An 18,879-nucleotide genomic window follows, 5' to 3' on the forward strand; every position below is an offset into this window, starting at 1 on the left:
ATAGAGTTCTACAAAGAGACTTTTCCATTCGTATTGTTCGTGAACTTTGTCTCAGTCCCAGAGGTCACCATAGACAAGTGTTCGCCTTCACTCGGTGCAAATGTGTCTCTTTTCGTTTTCTTGTCAGAAAAAAGCTTACATGTCCATGAAAGATGTCACAAAGAGAGTGTGTATATGCTGGAGGACACAGGATGTCCTTTTAGTGTCACAATCTCAATAGTACACTTTTAGAAAAAAAAAAAGGTTCTTATATTCTATATAGAAACCTAGAGTTCTTAACTCAACTCCAAAGAACCACTTATCCTTTTCACTTGGCTATAAAGAACCCTATAGGGTTACATTGATTGATCCTTTATTAATAGTTCTATATGGTTCCAAATATAAAGTGAGTGATAGAACCCTTTAAGGTTAAATATAGAATGTATGTATAACATAATTAGCATTGTGAAGCAGCTAGTGGCATTAAAGGAAAACATGTTCTAAACTAAAATAGATGCCAGGGGCTTTTTAAAAAATGATTGCCGTTGCACTTAGGGGAGATTATATTTTCATGCATGAAAAGAGTTCTCAAGCATTGTTGACTTTTAAAGATGTCTTCTTTCCAACATTAACATAAAAACATACTCACTCAAAAGTAATTATGTCTGAGATTGCGTGTAGACCAATGCTAAAACAGAGAACATAAAATTCACTCTTTACTCATACAACCCCATTTCCAAAAAAGCTGGGACAGTATGAAAAATGCTAAAAAAAAAAAAAAAAAAAAAAATTGTAATTTAAGTGATTTGTAAATTATGTTCACCCTTTGTTATATTGAAAGCACTGCAACTACACATTATTATGTTTTAACTTGTGAATTTCATTGTTTTGTTTTTTTAATGTACAGTAATAAAAAATAATAAAAAAAGTACAGTAATTTCAAATCAGATGATTGCAACACCCCAACACAAGTTGGGACAGTCAAGTGTTTTCCACTTTGAAACATCACAATTTGTTCTAATAACACTTATTAAGCATTTGGGCACTGAAGACACTGAAGTCTGTTAATTTTAGAAAGTGGAATTTTCCCCCGTTCATCCATTATGTAGGTCTTTAGCTGCAAAATTGTACGGGGTCTTCGTTGCCAGGGTGGGGAGGGTTACTTTAGAAATGTATTCCACTACAGATTACAAGTGCTGTAAAATGTAATTTGCAACGTATTCCATTAGATTACTCAAGGTCAGTAATGTATTCTTCAGCAGTTAGATTTTTTCACTTGTTTTGACTATAAAAACTCTGTCAGTACAGTAAGACAAAATACACATGTTAAAAATACATTCTCTGAGAAACCTAAATATCTTATGCAGTGCTGTTTCTAAAACAAGATGAATCAAATTGATCTTGTTTTAAAAAACAATATACAAAAATGATTATCAAGAATATGATTTTGCCCTAATATAAAAGGTCTTACTAGAAAAAAAGAAATTATGATCCAATGTGAATTTTCTTGATAAACAAATATGAATGTGCCTGGTAACATGTGCATGTAAAATGGCTAGAAATAGCATTTTAACTCAACGTAAAGCTGACAAATTACACAAGGTTTATTTCTATTTCTTCTGCTCCAAACTTACTTCAAATTTACTTCTCTGTCTGCTTGTATTAATGTAACACATCAGAAGAAAGTGTTTCACCGCTGTTCATTTGCACTTTAGATCGCATAATTTATATGTTTAAATGTTTTCCATCTGAAAGGACTAAATATTAAATAAAACAAATGACAATAAAATGCAAAGTAATCTCTTCAGTAATCAAAATACTTTTTGAATGTAACTGTATTCTAATTACCAATTATTTAAATTGTAACTGTAGTGGAATACAGTTACTTATAATTTGTATTTTAAATACGTAATCCTGTTACATGTATTCCGTTACTCCCCAACCCTGTTCGTTGCCATATGTTGTGCTTCATAATGCACCAAACATTCTCAAATGGAGACAGGTCAGGACTGCAGGCAGGCCAATTTATCACCCACACTCTCTGCTCACACAGCCATGCACTTGAAATCTGGGCAGTATGTGGTTTGCAGTTCCCTGGAAAAGATGGTGCTGGATGGCAATATATGTTGTTCCAAAATTGTTATATATCTGTCTGCATTAATGGTGTTTTCACAGATGTGTGATTACCCATGCCATGGGCACTGACACACCCCTGGCTCATACAGACACTGGCTTTTGGACCTGATGCTAATAACAGCTTGGATGGTACTTTTCCTCTTTAGCCCGGATAACACGACAGCTGTGTTTTTCAAAAACTTTTGAATATGTGGACTCTTTGGACCAAAAAACACAGTTACACTGTTCTACTTTCCATCTAAGATGAGACAGAGACCAGAGAAGATGGCTGCGCTTCTGGACAGTGTTGATGTAGGGCTTCTGCTTTGCATAGTAAAGTCTTAACTTGTATGTGTGGATGCAGCAGCGAGTGGTGTTGACTAACAAAGGTTTACTAAAGTTATCCCAAGTCCATGTTCATGATATCCATTACAGATAAATTATGTTTTTTTAAGATAATGATGTCAGAGGGATCAGAGATCACGTGCATTCAGAAGTGGTTTTCATCTTGCCCATTACGCATCAAGATTTGACCAGATTCCTTGAAACTATATTGTGCACTGTAGAGGGTGAAATGCCCAAAATCCTTCCAATTTGTCTTTGGGGAACATTGTTCTCAAAGTGCTGGATTATTTGCCGAAGCATCTCTTGGCAAATTGACAAGTCTTGAACGATCCTTGCTCTTGAAGGACTAGGCTGTTTTTGGAGGCTCCTTATACAGTATACAGTACTATGACACAACTGCCTCACCTGTTTAACATCTCCTGTTTCACATCACCTTGTTATTTCAACTCGACAAATTGTTTTTAGTCTTTTTTTTTTTTTTTTTTTTAATTTCCAATACACTCTAGGTCCTCATACTGGCGTAGTGACTCGCCTCAATCCGGGTGGCAGAGGATGAATCTCAATTGCCTCCGCATCTGAGACCGTAAGTCCACACATCTTATCATGTGGCTTGTTGAGCGTGTTACCATGGAGACGTAGCGTGTATGGAGCTTCACGCTATTCTCCGCGGCGTCCACGCACAACTCACCACGAGCCCCACGGAGCGCAAGAACCACATTATAGTGACCATGAGGAGGTTAACCCAATGTGACTCTACCCACCCTAGCAACCGGGCCAATTGGTTGCTTAGGAAGCCTGACTGGAGTCGCTCAGCATGCCCTGGATTCGAACTTACGACTCCAGATGTGGTAGTCAGCATCTTTACTTGCTGAGCTACCCAGGCCCCCAATTGTTATTAGTTATTATACTGATTTGAAATTACTGTACATTTTCAAAAAAAAAAAAAAAAAAACAATGAAATCCACAATGTAAAACATAATTTAATGTTTAGTTGTAGTGCTTTCAATATAGCAAAGGCTGAATATAATTTAAAAATCACTTCTTTTTGTTTTTATTAGCATTTTCATACTGTCCCAACTTTTTTGGAATTGGGGTTGTAAGACAGAAGGCTACAGTCACTGTTCAGTGCTAAAATGTGGCACATTGTATTGCAAACCAATCAGTTGTTAAGAGCTTTCTCCACCCCAATGAGTTTTCAAGATCTGCAATAAAAATATCAACAGTCTGTATGAACATCTGCATTCATATGCTACATCAAGTTCAAAAGCCAATCCACCAACACCTTCAACGTCCTCAAATCAGCTACCATTTATAGATGCCCTCCATTTTCAGACAAGTGACCAGCACTATTTTCATTGTTTTTCTGTTTCTTCTTTGGACTTGGATGAATTTTCCTCTGGGCATAACAGTAATGACCCAAGAGTTATTGGTTTCTAGCAGTTCTTGAGTTGTTCATATGTGTTCTAGAGTAATGATTTGAGACCAGCTGGGTTTTAAGACATTATGATATGCCTGGTATTGAGCACCAACTTTATGTCAAGTGATAATGCAATTGATTTTGACAACTTAGTGTATCATTTATCATTTCTGAAACTTGATTGTATTACTCAAAGAAACAATATAATAATAATTAAAAATGTAAAAAACATAAATTCTGAAGATACAACTTACTGTTAATGCAAAGTCGTCATATTCAAGATGATAGTTAATTCCACACTTAGAAAGCCATATTTAAAAGGCAAGTATAAAATTATATAACATCTATATTTTGCAACAATTCCTTTTAACCTCTTTCTATTGATTTCAGTCTGACGTTAACAGTTTTTGTGACATATTTCAGCTCAGATTACCCCATCACAATGTAATGCAGGATTTGCAAATAGGTTGTTATTAAAGGATGGTGAGGTTAAAAACTGTTTTGGACTCTGCAGCAAACACGTATCTTGTGTGTGAGCGCAGCAAATCTCTGTTATTCATGTTACATGCAAATCAGTCATTTCTGTAGAAGCCTTAAAGGTGGTTTAGTTCTCAGGGTTAGAAAGAGGTTGGACTTTTCTGGCAAAAAATCAAAAATAAAAGGGAAAACATTTGGAACCGGAACAAATACATTTATAAAATGTAAAGGTATGACCCCTATACAATCAAAAATATCAATGTGTTACTAGTTTCAAAGTTACTAAAGAACAAATATTTCTTTATTTGGTAGTGAAAGTGTATTCTTGGTTGTATCATAAGAGCAAAATGTCTGGAGTTCTTTATGGAAGGAAGGAGAGAACTGGGCTTCTTCTTCCATAATGCTTAATCAATGACAAAAGATAACTTATGAGCATCACACAGAGTGCTTTCTTCTTAAGAAGCTATGTGATTACTGATGGAAGATGGAAAACAATTTCCTATAAAGAGCATAATAGATCCTTTCCAAAAACAAGTCCCCCCAGACAGAAGCTTAAAAATAGCCACCATTCAATTTATGTTAAATAAGGATGCAGATGTAGATGCCAAAATAGGTCCTTGTGATATGTGATGATCCTCCTAGCGATTTTCTGCTGATAATGGCCACATGAAAGACAATCCTCAGCAGATCTATGAGACAAGGTTGAAGAAAACTTTTGTGCATGTTCATACATGTGTGCGTACACAATGCACATGTGTGAATGTGAGTGCAGGTATGTATGCATGTATTTACAGTATGTGTGTATGTAAGCATGAGGAGGCTCAGGCCTCTTGCAGACGCAGAGGGTTGTTTTAAGATGGCAGTGTTGTTTTTATGTGTCCTGAGACATGCACACTGCTGTGTTCTTCTCCTCATTCAGCTTGTTTGCTTAACTCAGCCTGTTCTTGCTCAAACCCTCCATCTCACATCTCTTAGAAACAGAATAAATAAATCACAAGCCTGAACTGCCTTAAAGGCAGTGTGGTAGTGCAGGAAGTTGGCTCTCTTAGGATCAGGTTGAATACAGATCAAAGCATGATTCAATTTGCTGTCATTTTTTTTTATCATGTGCTACATGCACTGTGACTGGCAATAAAAAAATCCTGTAAAGGAAGGGGGCTGAAGTCATTCCTCTCATCAGTAAAGTTTTCTGCTATTAGACGTGTGCCACAGTAGTTAAAGACCCCATGAAATGACTTGAGAGCAGTTCTCTTTCTTGTGTTGCTGTGTTTCCTCTAGAAAAAAGAAGTTATGGCAAGACATACCAAAAGTTATTAATTATTACTATAAAAATGTATTTAGATTACCTTACCGATTACTTAATTGAAAACATGATCATTACTAATTATTACTATACCTTTCAGTTACTTTCTAGATCCCTTTTGCGTTCAACGAATTCAATATAATGTCTATTTCCTCCTTGTTCATTGTTGCACATCAGTCGTACAATCAGCACCACACGTTTCTCCAGTACAATGACTTGTAGGGGCGCACGCCCTTCAAATGTCACAGAAATGCAAATAGACATATATATGAACATAACTCACGTTTAAAATGTACATAAAATTAACATAAATAATATTATTTTTTTAATGTGTGTAACCCTAGTAATGTAAAGGAATTAAACTAATTGAAATTCAGTAATCTGATTTCAGGAATTTAAAATGTAATGTGTTAACCTACTTTTTGACTAAAAAGTAATTAGATTAAATTAAAACATTAGCCTACTTTGTAATTAGATTACACCCAGACCTGTCAATAGTCTTTAGTTCATGTCATAACCATGAGCCTTAATTTATGTGTTTGATAGCCCAAAGCAGGATGTATTAGGGGAAGCAACATTCTCATTCTAGAGAGCATTTTATTGGACAAAAAGCAGCCATATCACCCTTTATCTCAAGACCGGTTGCCCACTGAAACTAAGAAGGGTTGAGCCTGGCCAGTACATGGATGGGAGAGGTATTAGGGAGGCCAGCAGGGGGTGCTCACCGTGTGGGTCCTAGTGCTAATTGTGTTGTTAATTGAGATCTTTTATCTAAGGATGCTACATATACCAATGTTTGTTTGACATACTGAATCCAGTCCAATCATTATGTGCCGTTATTTTTGGAACCTTCATGAATAATTTAATCATAATTAGCACATTTGTGTCTTTTGATATTTATAAATAGTATTAGAATGACATTATTCTTTTTAGACTTAGGAACATGCTTCAGTTCATCAAAGAGTATCATTTCAGCAATTATTTCCCAGGCATAACTGAAATAGGAAAAAAAAAAAAAGAGCTGTTTTAGAACAGAATAAAATGTGCATTTGAACAGAACCTACCTGTAATGTACACTCAATATATACTGTATTATTTTATAACCTATTTTTAAGAATTTACACATTTTAATTGCATAACAAAATTCCATAAAATTGAATGGAGTAATCTTAAACAAAATTAAACTAATTAAACTAACATTATCTTAAAGGTTACTCAATTAAATTTGCTCATAGCCTACCTGTAAGGTATATAGCCTATTATGCCATCTCATACAAACATATGATATTAATATTATTCAGTACTTTTAGGACAATGTCTGATAAATTAAATAGGTCATTTACTTTTATAGGTAGGCACATAGCCTACCTATAATTTTACCTTAACTAAATGGCTCCAGCATACTGTACATGTTTAAAATTGAAATAAAAAAATACAAATAGTGTGAAAACAGAAAAATAAATAAATAATGTTTCTTTGCACTTAACTCTTTTACTGAACACCATTATTAAATAATTCAAGACTTTACACTCTTGTTGGATGGATCAAATTACAATAGCATGCTTTTTTATTTAGTCTGACAGAGTTGACACAAATTACAGTAAGTTTCTATTTATGAGGTGAAAAAAAATGTCCAAATAAGACCATTTCAAATTAATTAAGTATTTAAAAAAAATCAAAACTAAGATTTAAAACCTGTTTTGAACCAGGCTATAGCAAAATATAGGCTATGTGTATTATATGCAATAGTATTTGTTATACTGTATGTTTTATATACTGTATATTGTAACACTGTTGATAACTAATTGTACATTGTGGCTCCTTGTATCTCGTGCCATCGGGACACATTTCAGCGCTGCGTACACGCGCTCTTCCAGACAGCGCGAGTGTACTTCAGACTCTAGAGATCTCCATCCTTCCGCATCCACACACAGCGCTCTGTACATTCTTCTGCATCTGCAACAGACTCAGAGAGAGAGAGAGAGAGAGAGAGAGAGAGAGAGAGCACCGCGCAACTGCAACCTGACACGCGCGTCCTCCGTCACAACGAACGGAAACTTTGATTTTTTTTGACGGTGAAACAGATGGAAAGGTCCTGGAGATGATGTCCCTGTCCTTGGTGATGGATTCGTCTTTCAACATATTCAGCTATGCTGTCCTTGTGCTCGTCTCCTTATAGATCCGATCCTTATTTCTTCTCAAGTACTTCTGCTCTACTACAGCTGTTTGCGATTGAACACTTGGATCCGTCTGAACAACAGCGAAGGAACCAGGGCGCATTGTTTCCATTCGCATTATTTTAAAGGACTTCCAGATCATACAGGATCCGCGATGTCTGACACGTACCGCTCCTTATTCCTTTGTAAGTAAAATTAGTTGTTTATTCCTTTTAGCGTGAGTCAAAATGATAGTATGTGGAGTATGACTTGATGTTTCTTTTTTTTTTTTTTTTTTTTTTTTTTTTGGACATCTAACCACAAGTTCTACCATCATGTGCCATAGATTGTTACATGTGGACTGTATCAGTTGTTCACCTTGCTTCATACTCAATAAGTTTTCTGCTTACAATACGAGCAGTCTTCCTTAATAACACATTTCAATCCAAGGTTGGCAGAATAGACCGAAGTAGAGTTTATAACAAACCCCCACCCATCTGAGTCTGTTTAGTAAATCAAATCCAGATGGTTTTGGTTTGGGGGTTAAGATGAGCTACACCCTTTAAAGGGAGTGAATTATTATGGACTGGTTTCATACCTTATTTTTGTATCTGAGACCCCAGTGGTAGAGGGAAAGGGAGGTGTGCGCCCCCCTAAATAAGCATTTACGGATATATTATAGGTAGCCTATTAATAGAAGACTTTTGCATGTAAATGATGATGTTTGCCTCATCCAATATACTGTTGGGAAAAACAAATGGTTGCGTTTGGCAATTTAAATGTAACAGCACACAACTGAACGTTCTTTGCGGAACGGAACAAAGAGAGGGCACGTCGCCCAATCCAGATCGCTTAATTTGTTGTGACATCGGATGGCAAAAATAGATCCTCATGTTAAACATCCAGAGATGAGCCCGTGGCGCGAGCCGCTCTGGTGTCCGGTTGGCACGGGGTCTCGCGTGTCAGCGTGTGCTGGGGTCAAACCTCAGGAGGACGCGTGAAAGCACGCATACCCCCAACGGTCACATTCCGAGTCCTATTGTCCAACAGTCGGCTATGCACGCGTGCTTGTAACGCGCGCGCGTGGCTGTCCCGTCGTTTATTATAATCACTGCGCCAAACTTTGTCCCCGCATCCATCTTTTGTGTCCTCTGCGCGTATGTAGATGCACTAAGAAATCGATGTGTGTTTAGTGCAGTACCTGGGTATTGTGCACCCCCCCCCCCCCCCCCCCCATTTTTCTATTCCCCACGCATTCTCCGTGGCGTTTTGAGAAGGGCTAAGCTTATGGCTAAGCTTACCAAGGGGACTCTTATTTTATCAGTCTGGTTTATTAGTGTTTTCATTACATAAGACCCCTATGAATTTAAAAGGATTGGTCACACTTTACATTATTGTGCATCTTACAGTAGCTAATAACATAAGTAACTACTGCGTAATACACATGAAGAATGTGTACTTAATATGTACAATATTTATAGCTTTTTTAATTAATTAGCCTTTTTTACATGTGCTAAACTTAATGCAGACACTGCAATGTAAAGAGTGGCCTATGCTTTTGCTTAAAGTGGTGAAATTGTAACCCACACATGTACAGGATGCTGCTAGTTGGCGTAATCTCATTAGCATGATGGCAAGAGAAAAGGGGAGAGTGTGTAAATGTGCCCTTACAAATGCATAGGAAATGTTGTACATTGGTAGATAGAATGAACACTGGCATAGCCACAGGTCGGCCTGGGTGAGCTGGTGCCACCCATTGGCATTCAGGCCCATCCCAGTCATTGTCTTGTGCCCATATTTCACGGACGGCCAAAAGCTTGCTGGCCTCGTACCGCTAAAGTCAGAGGCTGTTGGGCTGGATAATGTCAACATCAAAGCTTATAGAACAACAGCAGCTCAAAAAACAAAACAAGATTGCACTAATTTTAACTAAGCTATTTATACTGTAAATACCCGATGCTGCGATGAGATGCGTGTTCATTCGATGGGCATCCCATATCGTGCAGCAGCTCCAACCACTTTATTTTCTCTATCAAATAAAACATTTGTATCAAATCTCATATATGTTAATTGATTGCTATGAATTGTATTAATTAGACTACAGTATAGTTTGAAATAACTTCTAACTTGTTCATCAAAGCCAGATCAAGTTGACATAAAATGCTGAATTAAACTCTGGATGTTAAAATGTTCTCAAAACTCCTAAAACTCTAAACTCCATCCACTCTCACCAGCTTATTTTTTAAGCTAAAATATTGTTAATTACAAATATTGTATGCATTTATGATATTCGTTGCATCAAAAGCAGCTCGTGTCAGCAAAATTAAGATACTATGAAATAAATTATTTTGGATGATAAAATATGGTTTCAAAACTTTAAACTCTTTTTTTCCTATATGACTACAGTAAATTGTTATTTCTGAATTTCATATGCGTGCATTTATTGCTATGGATTTTTTTTTTTTTTTTTTCATAATTTAGCTCAGAATAATGTTCTCTACCTCGGATCATGACTCCTTTGTGCTTTTTTTTTTCTCTTACCTCGCCATCACAGCAGCTCTGCCCCATTTTATTGAGAGTAGAGTTGTGATGCAGTGACACGATCAGAGAAAAAACGTAATTTTATTGACAGTAAACCATAGCAGAGATAGCAACATTTTTATCCATCATTTTCATCCGTCCAAAGACACACCAGGAAATTGTGCTATAAAAAATTACAAAAATTGGTCCTTTCAATGGTTAAAATGTCAATTTTGTTTTACTGTCCACTAACTGACAGTGACTGTCATCACTGTCACGACTGCTATGTTGCTCGGAACTGCACCCAAGAATTTCACACACTATTGCACTTGTGTATACGGTTGTGTGACAATAAAAGTGATTTGATTTGAAAAAAAAAAAAAAAAAAAAAAAAAATATATATATATATATATATATATATATATATATATAGGCTAAATCCCCCAGTCCCCATATAGCCTAATAATTAATATCTGTTCTAAGCCACAAGGCCCCCTAACGTTCCTTATGTTACGCATGTAAGATGAAAAAAAAAAAATGTCTGAATGTTATCAAACAGGAATAATGTTGAATAATCTTTTAATATTCTTAAAGTGAACAACCTTTAATTGCTGTATGTCTGAAATACGCCACTGGAAACAATTAGCTAAACATTAAAAATAAAAAAAAATTAAAATAAAAAGTCTACACATCTCATGCAATCATTATATTTTTCTTGGCCCACCCACTGAAAAGTTTCTACCTACGCTACTAAGAATGAAGTAGAACCTTCAGATATCTTTGCATTTGCTTCAGGTGATATTTTGAAAAATAATTACAACTTTTGATTCACAGTAATGATATTTCCAATCATATTTGTCTATTTAAATGAAATGTGAAGTTATGGGTAGATTATAACAACTAAGCCTCAATTAATCATGTTATCAATATAAGATCACCGGATATTATAGTTCAGGCTTATTTGTTGTTGTTGTTGTTCAGTTATTTTTGTCTTTACCGCAAGGCATCGACTGAGCCTAAATTAAGTTTCAGACCATTTCAACGTGTTGTTTGGTTGTAAATGATTGTTTACTTAGTCTTTGTGAGGACTGAATTGAGATCTCTGAAGGTGCTACTGGCATTTCCACAAAATTAGTTAAATGAAATAGCCTTGCATTGTCATAATAAGTATACTCCTTTGAGGATGCAGTACTCTATGAATAGAAGCAAGATTTTAACTGGTATGTTTGTTGTGTAGAGTCCATCGAGCATCCCAAATGATGAATCAATAGTATGTAATGGGGTAATTTCCATTTAATTTGATGTGATGCTTTTGAAGATCTAACATTATTTAGGTTGTGCACCGCACAGGATTATATATTTAATAGTCTTATCATAAGAATTAGCTGCTGTGAACTGCTATCAGGAAATGAGCTAACAATGGGCAAACCAACCCAAGTCAGTCTGTGCAGAAATCACAGCCATATGGATTATAAATCTCTAGTGTAACCCCTCACAGAGACTGACTTGAATAGAAAACGTTAAATGGGAATTCTGGGCAGTAATAACAGATTGTAATTTACTTGTCAGCAATGTAATGGAACCATAATAAAGAACTTTCACAGTGTCACATGATTATTCAGTATACTCTCCCAACCCAGCGCAGACTCCCACAAAGTTACTTTGACCAGTAGATATTTGGCTTTTCCATCAACTTACAGCTCCTGAATCCAATCTGGTAGGCCTACGGTTTAGGAGATCCGTTGCAGGTTGCCATTAGTTACGGAAACAGCAAACTCTTGCTTAAAGAAACTAATTTTCTCCTTCTGTGCTATATTTAGCTGATAACCACAGGCAGAAAGAAGATATCTCATATTTGAAAATGACAGGACACTGCAGACCCAGTGGTTACAATATAAAATGACATCTCAATGTGTTTTGTCCCTGAATCACAGGAGGTGTGTGCAGGATGAATAAGCATGCAAAACACTTCCAAACTTTTACACACACACACATACAGTGCACAAGTTATTTATAAAGGTTGTCATTTGTTTTTGTGTTTGTGTAAGGAAGAAAGCGGATAAAGAAATTAATTTTTAGACCAACTTTGGCATTTTAATACATTTTCCTTGTAAACTGTATGGCTTATGGTGTACATTACATTATAAGAGGATTATGTTTTCCAATAAATATTTATGAGAAAACGTTTTGAAATTGATAGTTGCAGAATGATTTTCATGGGCTTAAAAGGCTGATATTTTTATGTGGATATTTGGAGTTTTTATTTGTTTTGTTTACTGAAGCTCACGTTTGGTTAGGGAACAAACGTAACAACTCTTTTCCAGAATTGGTTTGCGTGTCTGGTTCTGTAGTGACATGAACATTCCTGAGGTTTTACATCAAGTTAGTATGCAGATCAGTTATATATGTATAGGGCTTGTAAAAACATTATTTAGAGCCTACACTATATTTTCTTCTCATCTCATCCAAGAACTATCTATTAATCTCTGAGAAGATGATTCTCTTTGACGTTGGATTATATGACTGGCCTCTACATTATGGACTCTTAGTCTGTATTTAGATGGTGCAGTGTTGTTCAGTGTGCATGTCTCCTGTTGTATCCAATCTGACATTGTCTCAGTTTAAACTCTGCACTGAAATGTAATATGTGTCCTGCGTTGTCACCCCACAGTTACTCACAGTGCAGATAAACAGCTTGAAATGTTCTCCAGATGTGTTATTCTGCTCGCTCGGCCTTCAGAAACATGTTGTGCTGTTTCTTTTTGTAAATATGCCTTGCCTAAATCTGTGGGAGGTGTTTTTTTATTTATTTATTTTTTTTTTACAGTAATGTGTATACATTTTTAGATGTTAAAAGAAAGCTTAATAGGCAGAGACATAAATAATAATATATATTAAAATAGAATAAGCCATTGCAGGTTGATTTAAAAGTGTAAACACTGTGGTGGTATCTAAACACTGCTCTGTTTGTTTGAGTATTCCAACCAGCCTGACATAGCAACACTGGCTCCACCAATGATGTGAGTTTGTGGCGGGTCTATCTGTTTGACAGACGTGGAAAGTGTTTGGAAAACCTGTTTGAAAAGAGCCAGAATGCTAGTGGATGATTTTTTTTTTTTCTTTTTTTTTTTTTCTCCAATAAATCTTTTAGTGTTTGAACCTTTAGAATCTTTTGGTGTCTGAACTTTTAGAATAGTTTACAGTTTGTGCTTTTAGAATCTTTCAGGGATTGCTTTAAAAAAAAAAAAAAAAAAAAAAAAAAAAATCATGTTTGGGCTTTTAGAAACATTTTAATTTACTGTTTGGGCTTTAATTGTTTGGGTTTTTAGAATTTGTTAGTGTGTGGGCTTTTTACATTAAAAAAACAAAACAAAATTCCATCAAATTGAAGTGAAATTTTAAACTAAATTAAATAAATACAAATTATTATTATTATTATTATTATTATTATTATTATTATTATTATTTTCATTAAGAATAGTAATAATAATTTAATTTAATAATAATAATTTTTACTTCATTAAATTTGTTAAAAATTACTTAATTCAATGGAATTTTGTTATAAAATGCTAATATATAAATCTTAAAATTATTTGTTTATTAATTTTTATTTTATTTATTTATTTTACTGTTTGGGATTTTAGAATCTTTTAGTGTTTAGGCTTTTAGAATATTTTTTATGTGTTAACGTCTAGAATATTTTAGTGTTTGGTCCAGTAGAATTGTTTAGTGTTTCATGTAGGTGTCAGTTTTTTTCATTAATTATTGAAAGAAATCCCTAAATATGAAGAACATTTTTTACAAAAAGAACAGTGAACAAGTATAACATGCACTCCTTTACTGAAAAAAAAAAAAAAAAACGGAAGCCACAATAAACACCACACCGCGTTTGAGTCATTCTCCGGCCTATAAATCTCAGACTCTTTTGACTCCCTTGGCTAAATTACTCCCAGATTACTTTGTAGCCAGCTCAACAGGAACTGCCTATTTTCCTTTACAGCTAACCTTTGACAGATGTTCATGAATTGTCCAGGTTGACAATAATTCAATCCAGATGCATCTTGGCATAGCAAAGACCAGCTTGCTTACATAAGTTACTAGTCATACGCGGCCCCCACCTTTCACTCAGCCCTCATATCCAGGTTTATGAATTGACTCCCATGATTGCATGACCCAAGAGGATTTTGCTAATCACCACCTCAGTGCTTCTTTGCAAGAGAAAGAATAGCATTGTTTGCTATGGTAAATAACTATGAAAGTCAATGGTGCAAGGGCAATTACTTTTCTCTTTATTCCTGGAAGTACTTTGCTTGTAGTGAATGTAAACAGTTTGATGAGAGTCCTCATTGAGGAACTGAGATTAGCAGGATGATAAATAATAAAACCACAAGAATTAACAATTGAACCAACCAACGAATAGTGAGGGACAAAGTCAATAAACAGTTGTTCTTCTTTTGAACATAGTATTTCAGTGCAAAACTCTACATCTTATTCACTAATCTGTCAGAATCCAGTTTAATCAGCCGTTAAAAATACGCTGAAAAAGCACTGCACATTATTTAAATTAAGTATCCTCATTCTTTTTTATCATAAACATGTCTGTATAGGTTCTTTATAGATTCCAGCCCATTTACAAACTTCGCAATTAATGATGTGCTATTACTACCTGCAGAAAAAGGTGGTAAATGGAACTGTATTAAAGAAAAGTTTGTGTACATTTTGTAGCAATCATGGCAGCAGTAATTCATTAAATGATGACCAAATGATGAAGAAGAACACTATAATGAGGCATATAACCAGACGCAGTGTACACAAGCACATTTTTAGCATTTTAAAGAGCTGATTCTGGATTTCAGTGGTGAAGTGATGTTATACAGTCCCAGAATAATATGCCTGATCGTAGTACTCTGCTGCATCCTCCACAACTGGGCACAAAGAACTGGCCTGCAAGTTCAGTGAACTGGATGCTAAAACAATGCAGACAGGGTCTCCAAATACTGTAAATGATGCTATTGGTGAGTGCAATTCCATTTTAGAGAAATCTCTCCTGTGTGTCTAAGATATAGTTTTTTTTTTTGTTTGTTTTTCTTAGTCTTACGGTGATACAAAACACAACTGTCACACATACAGTAGATTCACTTTCTTAAAACATACCAAAAGACCAAATGAGAATAGTGATTCAGCTTTTGCATCATTTTGTTTGGAGTGATTTCATCATGGGTGTATACTTGAATTTGTTCAGTGTGAGCCTGGGGCTTTGCTGACGTCCTCTCAAGAAAGGGAGCAGAAACCATGCAGGCATGGATGAGGCTGGCATGCTTGTCTATTCTGAGCTCAAGCAGCGTTTGATCTATACTTTATTGGGAGGGAGGCAGGTATATTTCTGTTTTCAATGAGAAGCAGTGATCTGTCTATTCAGAGAGACACATAAATAAATATATAATCTGGTTGCCTAAAAAGATAACATAAAATCTGCTGTAGGAAAAAAAAAAAAAAAACAAGAAAAAAAAAACTGTTTTATCAAATTTTGAATAGTGTACATAATGATCATGGATATAAAAGGAAAGAACACACAGGAGATAACCTGATCTACTTTGAGAGATATAGCTTTGTTGATGATCCACCAAGGCTGTTTTGTTGGAGCTTGGAGCATGGGGACAGAGAGATGTAGATGGGTTTGTCTGATAATTGAAGCTAGAGACAGCTGTAATAGCAAGTGTTCTTTGTCGTTGTACCATGATTACTTGTGTTGATTCATTCATTAACGCTAGAAAAGACTAGTTTTACAATTTATCAATAGATTTTCAGCCATTAAAAGAATAGTTCACCCAAAAATGTAAGTCGTGTTATCTTTTACTCTCCCTCAGGTCGTTCCAAACCTGTATGGCTTTTTCTTCGTCTGTGGAACTCAATAGAAAATATTTTACAGAATGTCCAGGCTGCTCCTTTCCATACAAGGAAAATGACTGGGCCTGTCAAGCTCCAGAAATAAATAAATAAATAAATAAAAACATGATAAATTATCATAAAACTAACCCGCAACACTAGTGTGTAATACTCCAAGTCTTAATTATTGTTCATTATTAGTTCATGTTAGTTCACAATGCATTAACTAATATGAACACATACAACGTTTAATGGTAAAAATGAAGGCTACTAATATATGTTGACATGATTATTTACCAAGATTAGGCTAATAGGTAAAAAAATAAAAAAATAAAAATAAAAAATAAATATATATATATATAGATTGTTAGTTCATGTAAATTAGTTAACCAATGTTACTGAATATAACCTTATTTTAAAGAGTCATCAATTTGTTTCAACCTAGTCTCATAGAATGAACGTTACTTCAACTAAATTTTTGCAAACTGAATTTGACTGAATTCAGTTTCGTCACAGTTACCTGGTGAAATTAACTCTAACAACTGTGCATTTTATTAACTTTCCCACAAATCACGACTACAACCACTGATTTTGACTTTATAAACACTTATTTTTTGTACTGTTACTCACACACTGCTGTTATAATATCAAAGCACTTTTACTATAATGCATCATTTGAAAAAACAATATATTTTAATGCTTGTCTTACAGACCCACCAACATGTACACATGTATTCCAGTGTGATTAGCATCTGTGGTAGGTCACCTCAGTATTTTGGACTCTGAAGTACACGGTTTGAGATCAGTCAAACACACAAGCTGACACTTGAGATGAGAGTGTCATAGAAGCGACATAAGATGACGTTGTTGCTTCAGAAAATGTGCTTATCATTTTGCATTTTGTTTTTAGACACTATCATTTAGGTTTAAGCGTTGGTCAAGCGTAAGGATGTCTGTTTTGTGTCTACCGCTCATTTGATTTTAGATCACTATTGATTAGGCTTATGTTAAAGTTTTAGGTTAGGGAGGTACATTTAACTCATTAAAACTTCCATATAATATTCACCTCAAAAACCTTCTGTCTGAGTATGACACCATTTCACTCGCCCCCCGCTGGACAAAAAAAAAACAGAAACTGCAGCCAAACATGTATTAAGGTATGCAATTTTGTTTCGCAAAAATGATGCCATATCAAGTAATGTTCATGAGACAAGGCTGATTTGTTTTGCTGATCTTATTAACTGGTTTACTTGCCAATTTTGGAGTTTCTCTTTGTTGTATCTGTTGCTTACCACCTTAATTGTGCTTTTGTATTTGTTGCCTGATATTGCACATACCTGCAGTGGTGTCTATTCCAATAATAAAATGTATTCCAAACTAGTGTTTTAGTCCAAACAAAGCTACAAGATTTTTCTATTTCCTTTCAGATCTGCATTTATAAATCAAGAGATTCAGACACAATCTGAAAAGGCTTCTTGTGTTTTGATTGTTTAATGTTTTCATTGCCAATGCATAGAACACCTCAAATGCAGATATTTTATTACACAGGAAAGGATGTTACATCCTCAGGCAGGAAAGCATCTTCTGTCTCCCAGCAGGAATTCATTAGCTCAAGACTCGAGCTTTGTTTCCACCCATTTGACAGGCAGCTGTAATTGAATTGAATTGATTATACTGCAGATAGATAAATATCATTCCCTCCACAGACGCATGTCTTTCCACACAGAGATCGACCTTTAGACTCTATTTGTTGTCTGTATATGTTTCTCTCTGTTCTGGGATGAGCTCGAGCCAGAATGTGGAGGGGAAATGTTCCAAGTCACTCTAGTTAGACACCCGTTGTTCATTTTAATTTGAAACAGTCTATTAGCTCTGCTAGCAGGCCACTCCATTTGCTGTTTTGAACTGGCTTGCTCCATTGTCTCACTTCATTTCACATTCTCTAGCCAAAATCACCCCCACCATGCTTTCACTCATCACGGACTAGTCTGGACCAGACAGATCAAAGTCATGATCTGGTGAAATTAAGAATTTGTTGTTGACAAATGCTTTGTTTTACCACTGAAAGGTAATTAATTAGTACTGGAGAGCTGCATAAGCGAAATATGATTACATTGATGGTTTATCGAATTGACTGATGTGATGCAAGCTAGGGTTGAGGATTATATGATACTGCACAAATAGCTGTTGTCTGACTTGAGTAGTTTATACTTTGAGAATGATGTGCACATAATGACTGTTGTAGATTTGCAGTTCCCTTAATGGACCTTTATGAATAAAATAAAGGAGTAAATGAGTGAAACCCACATAAATGTTACATTGGAAATAAAAGTTTCACTTATATTTCATACTTGTTGAGCTTTAATGATAATGAAATTATGCCGTCCAAAGGATGCAAATTACTTTCATTAGTCCCACCTGGATTAAATAAAATATAAATAAATTGTATATAATTACATTTTATAAATTATAGACATTTCTAAACGAATTTGCGATCAATAAGGTATCTTTCGCAGCAAAGTTTCCATATAATTTCCTTAAAATATTGTCAATATTGTCTCAATATTGTACATTTCAGTGTCTATACAAATGTTGTGTATATTTTATGTATCAATGCCTATAATTATGTACTGTATAAGGTCACTCTGTGTGGTCGCTTTTATTTCAATCAAATTTGAATG

At 35.2% G+C, this 18,879-nt stretch overlaps 1 protein-coding gene across 1 annotated transcript in view; it reads left to right on the forward strand.

Moving 5' to 3' along the window:
* The first annotated feature begins 7,218 nt into the window (after window positions 1–7,218).
* LOC127416614 (CXADR-like membrane protein) overlaps window positions 7,219–18,879 on the forward strand; it is a 140,942-nt gene continuing 129,281 nt past the window's right edge. Inside the window, exon 1 of the mRNA XM_051656049.1 lies at window positions 7,219–7,998. Within this exon, the coding sequence (XP_051512009.1) occupies window positions 7,968–7,998 (31 nt within the window). The 5' untranslated portion in view covers window positions 7,219–7,967. The remainder of the gene's footprint in view (window positions 7,999–18,879) is intronic.

Source organism: Myxocyprinus asiaticus, chromosome 26, assembly GCF_019703515.2.
Source record: "Myxocyprinus asiaticus isolate MX2 ecotype Aquarium Trade chromosome 26, UBuf_Myxa_2, whole genome shotgun sequence".
NCBI lineage: Eukaryota > Metazoa > Chordata > Actinopteri > Cypriniformes > Catostomidae > Myxocyprinus > Myxocyprinus asiaticus.